This window comes from Pantherophis guttatus, chromosome 4, assembly GCF_059756535.1.
Source record: "Pantherophis guttatus breed Tessera chromosome 4, ASM5975653v1, whole genome shotgun sequence".
Classification (NCBI taxonomy): domain Eukaryota; kingdom Metazoa; phylum Chordata; class Lepidosauria; order Squamata; family Colubridae; genus Pantherophis; species Pantherophis guttatus.
Window position 1 is genome coordinate 53,654,615 of NC_142066.1, and position 12,992 is coordinate 53,667,606.

Consider the following 12,992-nt stretch of genomic DNA (forward strand, 5'->3'; position numbering starts at 1 on the left):
AGAAGACCAGTTAAATTCAGTGGGACGTATCTTTAAGTAGACTTAATGCTCTAACACTGTTAGAGAAATCACTTGGTTGTAAAAGGTTACAGATTCTATATTTAGATTTATTTATTCATCTATTTATTTATTTATTGGACATTTCCTTATTTGCCATTTCCAATTTCGGTACACTGCAGGTTTGTAGACTTCAACTCCCAGAATTCCAGAATGCTGCCTGGAAAATTCTGAGAGTTCCACACAATTGGACTTAAATTGAAAACTTAAAAGAAAAAATAAACACAAATAGAAATATTTAAAACAAGGAGATCACTATGGACTACAGGTAGCATTTCCACATAGTGTTATTTCCCACATTATTGTCCTAATGTGGCATAAACTCCACTAAAAATTATCCTAGAAGCGATGAGGAAGGACAAGGTTCTTCCTATTAATGCCCTGGGGGGTATCTTCCTGGATCAGGCTTTGTGAATCAAAACTAAACCTTCTTATTTATAGCTCAAACTTGCTTCTTGTGGCTAGGAGCTACTTCACTTTTCTTCATTTGAGGGATGGCTTTAAATCAAACTGTCAGTGGATCAGACTGACTGTTGATCATTTAGAAATGAAAAGAATTAATGTTTGTTCTATAAAATAGGCAGATTTAATAAGTTTATCCTTTTTTCAAAGGCAGCATCTTCCACAATCTCACAATGATGGGCGCTATAGCCGTGGTGCCTAAATATAACGGTGAAAATAGTGAGCTGTGGGGTAATTATAATTGATTACATTTCATGCATTGAACAGATGCTACAGAAGGGAACAGTAAAGATATTCCCTTCTCTGTTTCATATCATTTCTCAGAATTCCATAATTGGAATGTCCAGTTCTTCAGAAACAAACAAGATTGAGAAAGATTGTTCTAGAACTATCACAGGGCAGTTGAATCTTGCTGCTATTTTTTTCCCATGGCAGTGCTGACCTTGTCTTCTCCTTCTTTGCTGCTTGCTCTCTGCCTTGGCAGCTGAAGTGCAGAGCGAGATAGAGCGCATCTTTGAATTGGCTCGAACATTACAACTGGTTGCCTTGGATGCAGACACCATTAATCACCCAGCTCAACTCTCCAAGACCTCATTAGCACCTATTATTGTCTACATCAAGATATCTTCCCCGAAGGTGAACAAATTCCCTTTTTCTTCCACCTGATTCTACTAACAAATTACTTTCCACCTGTTTGGGAAAGAAAGGTAGGCGGTCATAGAGGGACTTGGTGCCAAAATAAATTAGAAAATTCTTATGGTACCTCAGTGGGGCATGTGCAGGTGAGAATAGCATATAAGAATGTTTAAGTTCATAAGAAATATATAAATACTTTTGACACAAATTGTTAATATCTTTCGGAAACTGGTTAGTGCTAAATTATAGAGGAGAATGTGCAAGTTACATAGAAGCCAGAAATTGTGGAATTGAACTAGTGGTGCACGTACCTTGCAATATTTTTATTGGCTGCCACTGTTCTCCATGATTTCAGGAAGGAATCTTTTCCAGCCCTTTTAATGTCAGGGATTGAATTTGTGAACTTTTGCATGAAAATCCTGTGCTGTCTAATGAATCACAGCACTTCTTTTCTTGATTTATTCCTGCAGAAATTCTGTTCTTAAAGGGGAAGATGTTAAATAGCCTAGAAAATAAAAATATAATATTCCTCAGATGATCAGAAATGTATAACCTTTTATACATTTTATTATCTTATTTTCTTACTTTTCATTAGTTATATTTTTCCCTTGTTGTTTCCTTTATATTATTAAAACTACTGGTTACTGCAAAAAACTTGTTTCAACAAATTGAGTAAAATTGCATAAATTGCCTTCTTTGGCCTGTGATTATATGGCTGGTCATTTTTGGAAGTATCTGCATGCATGATTCTGGTAGTGCTGAGGCTGCTCCTTTAATGAGTTTATTTATTTAAGAAATATATACATTCACATTTTACTACTGGTTTCCTTTTCCTTGGACTTTAATTAATGCCTCTATGTCTATGGTCTAAATTTGAAATAAGAAATCACTAATAGTAGAAGAAATGTAAAAAGTGGCTAATTTGCCAATATTGTTTTCCCTACCTCCTTAAAGCTGTAACATGACTTTTGTGATCGGAAGATAGTAACCATAATATAAGTGAGACTTAGGTGAAATCTTGATCATGGGAAGAGAATGAACAAGTGTGCCATGGAAGAGATAGAAGAAACAGCAGGTCCAATCCTGGTCCCTGAATGTAGCAAAAACCAAAGAGTTTTCCAGCTTTCATCCCAGGCTATTTGGGTTTCATGTTTTTTTCCCCAAAAACTTGATCTTATTTTGAACATAGCTTCCTTAAAATTGAGTGTGATCATGCATAAGTGGAAATATGCTCTGTTAAACGTAAAGACATCACATAGTTCATATAAATTCATTTGCAGCTTCTTTTGTTTGCTTCTTTTCAAAGCAACTGCACATAAGGAAATAACTTGTGGCAAATTAGATCACTGGCCCAACTACTTCAGAAACTCTTCAGGCTCAAAGGAGTTATTTAAGATGTCAAGAAGAGACACAATCATTTTTATACAAAATGGTAGGACATGAAGACAGGATGCAGAAGGCAAAACATTGCTCTATTATCACTCCAATCTATCCACCCTAAATTGCTACTTCATCTCCACAATGTGAAATGTAGTCTTATTCCTGTGACTATTTTATTCTGATGAATAAAGGCTGTGTTCAGGGAAATTCTTCTTCCCTGTATATAAATGTTCATACAATTGCCAGGGTTCCTTCAGGAGAAGTATGACAGCAAGAGTTCCTTGGAAGTATCTTCCTCTCTTTTAATAATTGGTTTGTTCTGATCCTGTCTCCATTTTTTTGGGTCCTGACATATCTTTCTCCCATTCTTTCTCCAACAGGTGCTGCAAAGGTTGGTGAAATCTAGAGGTAAATCCCAGGCAAAGCACTTGAATGTGCAAATGGTGGCATCAGACAAGTTGGCACAATGTCCCCCAGTAAGTTCTCACACTGGATGCAGCAGCTTAATGGTCAGGACTCCTACAATTATTCTCTCCCTTCCTTCTATGTTTCCAATCCCAGTTACACCATACAAATGAAACATTTGGCCTTCTTCTCATCACCACCAGTTTGCCCTCCCCTTATTTTCGTGGTGCCAAACTTCACATTTCAGCCTCTGTTGTGATATTCCATTCCTTAGATAAGTTCTTGGTCTGTATCTTTGCCCATGCTTACAAAGTAAGCCTAGTAGGGAAGTTATTATGACTCTTCTGTGCTCAGTATCATGTGTAGTCTAGTTTTTTTCTATTAGTGATTTCCAGAGATGATGGATTACAATTCCTAATATGCTTGGCCAGCATGCTCATACAGAGGAAGGGCTGACCAAAAACCATTTTACCAGTAGTAAAAAATAGCAATATATATTTCCCTGTTTCTCTATTACAATGCCCATTGCACTTGCACCAGAATAGCTTTTCAATACAGTAATGGGACAGTATCCTTTATTGTATCTGAAGGATTTAAGTAATCTTAGGTGGTACAGAAAGGTCACTTTGTAGCTCTCCTCTTCAACTCTTTGCTGTAATCTCCCAAGGTTCACCCTCTGGAAATTGGAGAAAATTGTGTTTTTAAAAACCTACCACTGCAGCTCACTGGCTTCTATTCATAACATCTGTCTACTTCCTCCTTTGCTTATGGCTGCTCCTGATATTCCATCCTATTTCCCACCCCTACACCATCTCTCTATTTCTCTCATTGGACCAATTTACTGCTACTCCTCATCCTGTTTTTCTGCAGGAAATGTTTGACATCATTCTGGATGAAAACCAACTGGAAGATGCTTGTGAACACCTGGCTGAGTACCTGGAAGCCTACTGGAAGGCCACCCATCCTCCTAGCAGTAATCCACCCAATCCATTGCTAACCCGCACCATGGCAACTGCTGCCTTGGCTGCGAGCCCTGCCCCGGTCTCCAACCTCCAGGTACAAGTGCTGACCTCCCTCAAGCGCAACCTGGGGTTCTGGGGTGGGAGGGGCAGCCTGGACGAGGGCCTGAGTGCAGCTATCCGGGTTGAAGAACATGAATTATAGCTTTCTGGAAAAACTGGGATGTTGTTCCAAAAAAAGAAATAAGGGAGACCCACCAACAAGGCTCCCACTTGCCCTCAAAGGACTCTTGGTACTGCTGTTCAGTGAAGGTGATTGCTCTATGTTTCTTCTTCCGCTCTCTGCCTTACACTTCTTTGATGAATCTCTCTGCTAAGGATCCTTCCGCCTTTTCAAAATTTACACTAATTTTGTTGAAAGGATGGCCTTGTCAGGTTTTCTATGTGTCCACATCTTCCCCTGCCTTTGTCTTAACAAGCATTACTTGCTAGGACACTGAGCTAAGAATGTTGGGTCTGGAGGGAAGATATTGCAGTTTATCTTAATCATGGTAAAATGGTATCATAGAAGCCATAAAGGCATTCATTTTCCTTCACTTTCTTGCCAAACCATGCAGGAATTGACCGAGCTTTTTGCAAATGTATGTACATGATTGCAGAAGCTGGGTTACTATGCCACAAAGCTGCCCAGGGTTGCCATTTTTTTCTGGATGAATTTGCACTGCCATTCACCTCCTCTGCCATGCTATGTTCCTACTGTATTCCTAAGCAGAGTATAAGAATGTAGACAAGGGCTGTACTCAAAAGGTAATTATTCTCCAATTTGGTACTCCTCAGATGTATTGGTTTCAACTGTGTGAATTTTCAGTGTGCTGAAAATTCTCTGTGTTGAGCTTCAGCACATCTAGAATGCACTAGGGTTGGGGAAGCTTCAGTGGAGTGAGATTATCTAAAAAAACCCACTACTACTGCATCTTCAATAATACACTGTCTAAAAACAATCATTGTTGCAATTTATCAAAACAATGTCCTTCTAGCTTCCTAGCAATTAGTAGACAAGTCAATATTAAACTATCAGAATCAGCACCCCATTTTGTCAGAATCAGCACTTTCCACACATCACATTATGCAATGTCTTATCTTTTTACTTTAACTAGGACCCTCATCTTTGCACCTAGTAAACTAACTTCTGGTATGAGGCTCATCTTATGTGTTTCTTTCTTTAGCTGAACATACGAATTTGCACCATGACTATAATAGTTTATTTTTTCAGGAGTGAAGGTAATCTGTTCCTATCATTCAGAAACTTGAGCTTTCCTTGTTTCAAATAGATGTTTGAGTATATGATGAAAAATGTCACATGCTTTTTGTTTTAGAAAAGTGCAGGCTCTGAAATGGTAAACATATCTATGAAGCTGATCCTTTAGTTGATCCTTTCCCCAATTGGCCTCCCTTGCTTTTTTAGGGGTCTGCATGATGAGACTCAATGGACTAATGATCTACTAATTATCTATATAAACGGCATTGTGTCAGAACTTGACCAAAATCCAGGTACAGGTAGTCCTCAACTTACAACAATTCATTTAGTGACCATTTGAAGTTACAACAGCACTGAAAAAAGTGATCTATGACCATTTTTCACACTTACACCTGTTGCAGCCACCCCATGGGCATGTGATCAAAATTCAGACACTTGGCAACTGACTCATATTTACGATGGTTGCAGTGTCCAAGAGTCACTTTTTTTGACATTCTGATAAGCAAAATCAAGGGGGAAGCTAGATTCACATAACAACTATGCTACTAACTGAACAACTGCAGTGAGTCATTTAACAGCTGTGGCAAGAAAGATCTTAAAATGGGGCAAAACTCACTTAACAACTGCCTCACTTAACAGAAATATTTGGCTCAATTGTGGTTGTAAGTTTAGGACTCCCTGCAGAGCAGTATGCTGTCGATTTTATCTTGAATTATATATGCTGAAATCTTGCAGGTTATCAAACTGGATGGTAAGTCTTTCTAACATTATAGAAACAATAGAAAAGTCTCATTTTTTTCCTAAATAACTACATGTGTGCATGTACATATCTGTATGTATGTATGTATGTATGTATGTATGTATGTATGTATGTCACGAGGAGTGAAACATAGCCAAATCTGGAAGGAGTGGTAGTGAGAAAAATCCAATTGGAGGGCCAGAAAATTCTCATCCCTGTTCTAGTTCACATTGATTCTGCAAAACTTGTCCAAAACTACATCTAAACAGCAATTTCTGACAACATGCCAGAACTAACATTCTTCTCTGAACCTATTTCCCTTTTCCTGGTGATGCCATTCAGGGAAGAATTTGGGGGCAAAATTCTAGATCCTAGTTTGGAGAGCCAAAATACAGCATGGCATGGTTTGTTTTCTGTTGAAAGTAAGTGAAGTAATATACATTATTGCCTAAAAGTACACCTTATGCCATTAAGTCTGGACTTTATAATTAGCCAGCAGCACTACTGTTCCAAATCTCTCTCCCGACACCCCTAATTTCTCAGTCCCTCAATTGTCCATCTTCTTTATTTCTTTGCAAGTTTCTTTGGCATTAAGATGCATGAGGGTTTTCTTGTTCATCTGCTTGGGAAGAAAGAAGAGGACATGCTACCAAAGGAAAATGGTCTGTCTTGGCCTGGGGAGAGGAAGGCTGATTGCTTTCTTAAATCTAGGGTGATTCACAAAACTAGAGTTCAAGAATGTCTCATTCTAACCAGTTGGAGGATATTACTGCTGCTGTGTGGTGGCTGCACTAACATTGTTTTATCTTTTTCTTCTGTTCGTTTGCATGGTGTGCGATATCTGCTTCTTTCAATCAGGGACCCTATTTGGTGCATGGGGAGGAGCCTCATGACCCCGAGCATCCTGGCCTCCAGACCTACACAGGGCAGCCAGTGGGGCATGGCCAGATCCGTTCAATGGTGCCGCCTTCTCACTTGGCTGCCCGAGGCCTTTCCCGACAAGACACCTTTGATTCAGAGATGCCAGGCAGTCGTGATTCTGCTTACACCGATCCAACGGATTCCTGCATGGACATTGAAACTGACCCTTATGAGGAACCGGAGCCTCCTTGCCTGAGTCACCGCCATGGTGCCTGGGAGGCTGAAGAACGTGAGCCTCATCACTTCCAGGGCCGTGGTCATCGTCCCCTCCAGTGCCAAGGCTCCCTGGAAGCCGAGGAGCCTGACCGACAAAACCATAATCGGTCTCTGCGTGGGCGGGGCAAAGGGCGGGAACGCTACTGCCAGGAAGAGGAAGAGGAGGAGGTGGAAGCTCTAGGTCATAACCAAAACAATATGGAAGACTGGGGGCGTGATGCTTATATCCGTTAAGGCCTCAAGGGCGGGTTTTTATCCACCTAGAGAGAAACTTGTTCCCACTCAGATCTTTGGGGGTGACAACTGAGAGCCACTGAGGGCAGAGGCTGTCCCTAAAAGATTAGCCTTCAGACCCACAGGAAGAGCTTAATGGCTGCAGTGTTTGTACCCCCCAAAGCCACACCATCATTAACCAGGCCTGTTACTCAACTCCCCTCCTTGTCTGAGGACTCCCTCCATCCCCCCTTTGCCATTTGTGCCAACAACTTCTTTAACATCCTCTCCCTGCCAGCAGCACTGCCTGGGCTTTCCCACAAGATCATGAAGAATCACATTAACCTTAAATTCTTCTTTATACTTCAGGGTTGGAAGGATGGGGACAAAGTCCCTGAGGACAGGGAGAAGATTGGTCTCTGCTGGTGCCTCAAATTATCCCAAATGCCTGGGGAATGGCTGGAGTGGACAATGACCATAGACTGACTCTTCTAAAGTCATTCATTCCTTCCCCAGTCAAAGCCAAACAGCTTCTGGAGGAAGATGGCTTCCTTTCTTCTTTCAATTTAAACTGTCATAGATCTCTTCCTTTGCTATCTTATGGTGCTGCAACCAGCCCGCCACTGTGGGGGAAAGGGAGAAAAAGATAACTCTCAATTTTTCTCCCAAGATTTGTTCATTGCCAGATCTTTTCCAGTGCCTAGAAAAGAATTACAACACAAATCACCTTAAATCAGCCTTCTCCATTTTGACAACCTCCAGGCCTGTTGCGATAACTGCATAATTCCCAACCAGCACATCTGGAAGTTATCATGTTGGAGAAGGCTGCCTTAAATGCTTCAGCCCTCCAGTGCCTCTGCTCAGGGCCCTTCTCTTCGTATTTTGCATGCTGGACATATTCTGATAATACAGAATGCATGCATGTACGTGTGGTTTGTGCCATGTGCCTGGCAGAGAGAAAGTCTTTGACATCCCTGTAAATTGTTGTCTGGCTCTTAGTACTGACTTTGGAAAACTCTTCACAGCATATGTGATAGCCTGGCCTGAGTATCAGGCAGATAAAAGGCAGGCCAGCTCTCTCACTCCCCTGAGCCCACAAGGAGGCAATGCTAGCTAGTTTCCTTTGCCCTTGTTGCAGGAGGTGCCTTCTCTTGTGGAAAGCTTGCCTGTTGACCCATCCTGCTATTGCTTCTTTCTTCCTGAGGATTTTTTTTTCCTTGGTGAACTTGGGAAACTAGCTTGTCTTCCTCTTCTGATAATGTGCTAGATAAGTTTCAGGTAAAACAACAAACACATGGCCTCCATGACAGAAAACAGAAATAAGAGGAATTGGGATAGGTCAAGTTGGAGTCCTAAATCTGTTACTATTGATTACTCATGTGCAGAAATGAAACATGCTGGATCTAGGGGAGGTCCAGGGATGATCATCAAGGCAAAACATGTTAACTATATCCATAGTGGGAAATTTGTAGCTGCTTGCTCCTACCATTATCAGTTATGCTGTGATAGACTCTCTCTTACCCAGATCAATGTTTAAAGAATGTAAATTTTTGGGTCCAAATCTACTTCCTGCCTCTAGTCCCCAGGATCTTCCTTTAAAAGGTTTTAACAGGTAAGAATTGTGACTACATGTGGTAAACCACATCCATGTGGTTTACTTGGCAACAATATAGAGGTAATTTATTATTGTTGCCCCCTCTAAGTAGTTTTAATCTACTTTGCTTAACTTTTCTTGAAATCAACTAGATTCTGTACTTACTTACACTTAAAAGGATTGATCTTTACTAAGATTTATTATTGTGGCATGGAACTGTGAGCAAAAATTGTTATTTCTAAATAACACAGAGATCTCAGGAGTTTCCCTTCCCTCCTCTATAGATATTTCAGGCTTCTATGTGAGCTTAGGAAAAAAAATGGTGCCACTGCTTTAAGTGTCATGTTAATTTTGAATGAATAAATTCATTAAGACTTGGATGGAAGCCTGGAAAAAGGAAGGCTAATGTATAGTGGAGAAGTGCTGTGCTTACTCTCCTGTGAGTACTGAAGCACTTGCATATCATTTCTGAAGACTACTCTGCCTTTGTTTATAAATTATATGCCCCAGGCATATAATAGTGTTTGTAGAAATATTAAAGAAAGAAAGATACTGGAAACTTGCTTGTATTTGGAGGAAGAAATAATAAAAAATGGGCTGACATCAGATCCTTGGATTTGGGCAACCTTCTTCAATGTGGTGCCAAATGCTAAGGATTCAGGGAGTCACAGCTCAAGATAGCTGAAAGTCTCCTAGTCAAGAAGGCATCATTCTTTGCTAAAGCTGGTAAGATTTTGGCATATTCAACTAGTAGGAAAAAGGGAGGACATTGTGGCATATAAATCCAGCCCACCTATTAATCTACCAAGAAAGTATAAGAAATTGAAATGAAACTGCTGCAAGGCATAGGAACAACTGTTAACCAGAAACACAGGTTGGCAAAATGAGGCACAATTTTTTTGGCTTTATGATATCTTGCAATGATTGGGGGTGGCTGAACCTGATAGTTTTTGACCTGATGGTTAATGGCAGAATGATTGATTTTTGGTCCTTTTTGCTGTAGGGAAAAGGAAAGAAAAGAAAAGATAATCTCCCCAGAGCTTTGCTATTGGTTTGATCCAGTTATTTAATTCTTCCCCTCCTACCCTTGAAACTGACTTCTCTTTGGTTTATTGGTATCTGATTCCTTATTTTAAGCTGCTGCCTCTTATTCCAGAGCTTTGCACACCCACAGCACTTTAGTGGATAATCTTTCTATTAGACACCACAGCTGCATATATTGCTTTAATTTTTCTGCTCTGCAAACTTCAACTTCAGCAGTCCTGGACTTCTTGTGTCCAATTGATTAAATGACAATAGAGATAGGAATATGCTATTTTGAGTTCTGTAAATCCAAATTAGTTTTAGGGTTTTCTCTTCTTGCCATGCCTACAAAGTTCTGAATATGAAAGACAATAGAAGATCTATTACTCTATCTATATGTTCAAGTTTGTTCTGGGATGGATTTAAATTTTTTCTGCTGCTTCAGTGGAATTAAAAAGTTGCAGATTCATAAACTCTATCAACAAGTTATTAACTGTTTAGCTGAGTTTGTTTCTTTGCAATTGATAAAAGGATTATAAATGGGATTTGAACAAGAATATATCAAATTATAAGATTATTTTAAGAGAGTGTATTTTATATTATTTATTGTAGTGTTCCTTGAGATAAAATTACTTGGCCAAATTTCTAGTGAATGATTTCACCAAAAGACTTACAAACAGGAGTTTCTGGGGAGAAAAAGGAGTGGTGGTGGAGATATTTTTAAGAATATGGTATTGAACTTTCAAGTAATTAATAATGATCATCTTCATCCCCAACCTATTTGTACCTCTTGGTTTTAGTCTCCTCTTTGGGTTGTTTTGTTGCTTAATTTGAGTGGGAGCAAAAGAGAAAGGTTATTATCAATAGAATATAAATTTTATTAAGTTTTTGCCTCATCATTATACAACTGGTTCTTCAATGCTTCAATAATCCAAACCCATCATTATCATGGGAATAAAACTATTTTCTAAAATGCTATCTCTGAAATTTTTATTGTGTTCAGTGAAGAACAATGAAAAATACCATATCCCCAAATCATAAATATTAAAGAGCTAAATACTGAGTTGCTGCTTGTGTGCAATTGCATAAAAAGTAATCTTGCAAAAACCTTGCATCTAAAAATGTGGAAACTTGGATGTAACTAGGAACCCAAAGCTTCTATAACCCAGATGGATTCATTTGTAATAAGAATCTGTCCTCTAAATTCTGGTCTTCGGGAACCCCGCAAACAAGGTGGGTACATACATTCCACCAAAACATGAGAGGCAAAGCAGTGCTGTGAAAAGAGACTTTTTAAAACAATGGCCTCTTCCAAGGAGCTACTTTAACTTGCTTTCTTCTACTAAAACAAAAGTAGGCCAGTATACAGTAATCTATTCTGTCTTGGCAGCTGATTTCTGTTATCCTTCAGTAAAGAGGTCAGAAGATGATGTCCTTACTGTGCAGTGTATTAGTGCAGGAAGCTGCATTACAGGGGTCCCATTTCCGCTTGCTAATTGGGAAAAGCATCCACCTAATGGGTTTCTTAATGTGGTTGTATGAGGTTGGGAGATGGGAGCCTGTGAATCCAGGGCCTGACACCTTCCCTCCCACAGAAGCTCTCAGAGTTACATTGACAGTTTAGCAAGCATACTGAAAATAAAAGTCTTGCAGCGCTGTCACTTCGGCTAATTTTGAGCTCCTATCTGGTGCTATTCTGGGACAGTGTTAGACACATCTCCAAAACAAAAAGGTTGATAGGTAAGTTGGTACAATACGGGGGTGGAGCACAAGGAAATTGCCCAAAATAAAAATGCTTATAACTTGGCACAGTACAGTGGTGGGACATAAAGAAATTTCCAGCTGAATTCCATTTCACCTGTTTCACCCACTGGACAGAAGCTCTTTTTTGACAGATTGCCACATAGATTAATAGAAAAATCACTATAATCAGTGTCCATTGCTGCACCCAATTAGAATGATGGTGGATCTTATTGTCCATCTTCATATTGATTTTGCTGCTGCTGCTCCATTCCTCTTTTTAAAGAGTTTTTTTTTTTTTTTAAAAGAGCACTTTAGCACTGTCTCCAGAAATAATGTACATGTGTTTTGGAAGTGGTCCAAAAGCTGAGAACATATTTATAGGAAATTTATAAAATCCAACTTGGGCTTCATCAGGCAGGAATTGTGCAAGCAGCTACCTGTGGAAACAGGGTGGCACGTCAGTCGAACAGCACAAACCAAAATGTTCAGGATGGACAGCAAGGAGATGATCTACACAAGTGATCGCATCCCAACCCAACCATGTGTTTTTCACCATGTTTTTTGAATAAGCTACAATTGGGTTCATATAATATGATATGCAGTACACCACAGTTGACACATTATTATGGTTGGCTCAATAAACCAAAACTAAATAAAGCTCATATTTTAACCGAATGAATGAATTTGCCACAGAGATTTTTCTGGGTTGTCTAATTTATTAGGATTACAACAACAATAAGAACAACAACACTGCCACCATCAAGTACCAAAGAGAATTTCAAGTCATGGATCTCTCTCTTCAATTCCCCAACTTCTCCTAGTAATGGAGGGGTGGCAAAGAGGATTCTGCCCCCCTTTCTGTGCTTTCATAACCATTTTTTTTTCTACACTGAATAAATATGGATATAGAAATATGGATAAATGGAAGCAGATTGGATTGCATTGGAAGCTGCTCAGAGTTATTGGAAGATTGGTTATATAAAGATTTTAAATAAATAAATGTAAGTAAGTAAGTAAATAAATAAATAAATAAGCTGTTATATAATAGAACCGAGAGCCTCATGGACTCTCCTCCACTGGAAGAATGTAAAGTGATGTTGGATGATTTCTTGTTGTGACTGCTGTAATAGCCAAATCCTGCACTGGGCAGGAAGTTGGATCAGTTTAGATGATCTCTATCATCTCTTCTAGCCCTTGCAATGATTCCGTAGAAGTGGTCAAATTGTCTTTTTTAGGGGGTGGGAGTCAAATTATTAATGGCATATATTTCCAGATATTGTTTTCTTTTTATAGGTAGTCCTCAACTTATGACCACAATAGAGCCTGAAATTTCTGTTATTAAGTGAGACATTTGTTAAGTGGGTTTTGCACCATTTTACGACCTTT

The 12,992-nt window shown here is 39.4% G+C and overlaps 1 protein-coding gene across 5 annotated transcripts in view; it reads left to right on the forward strand.

Moving 5' to 3' along the window:
• CACNB1 (calcium voltage-gated channel auxiliary subunit beta 1) overlaps window positions 1–10,841 on the forward strand; it is a 63,951-nt gene extending 53,110 nt beyond the window's left edge. For 4 of the 5 annotated variants that reach the window (XM_034415872.3, XM_034415876.3, XM_060691675.2 and 1 more), the window contains 4 exons: window positions 1,004–1,155; window positions 2,916–3,011; window positions 3,811–3,996; window positions 6,755–10,841. In XM_034415872.3, coding sequence (XP_034271763.1) covers window positions 1,004–1,155; window positions 2,916–3,011; window positions 3,811–3,996; window positions 6,755–7,267 — 947 coding nt within the window. In that variant the 3' untranslated portion in view covers window positions 7,268–10,841. Of the gene's footprint in view, window positions 1–1,003; window positions 1,156–2,915; window positions 3,012–3,810; window positions 4,184–6,754 lie in introns of those variants that run through there. The other variant, XM_087893965.1, reaches the window with a different exon arrangement.
• Window positions 10,842–12,992: the final 2,151 nt, after the last annotated feature.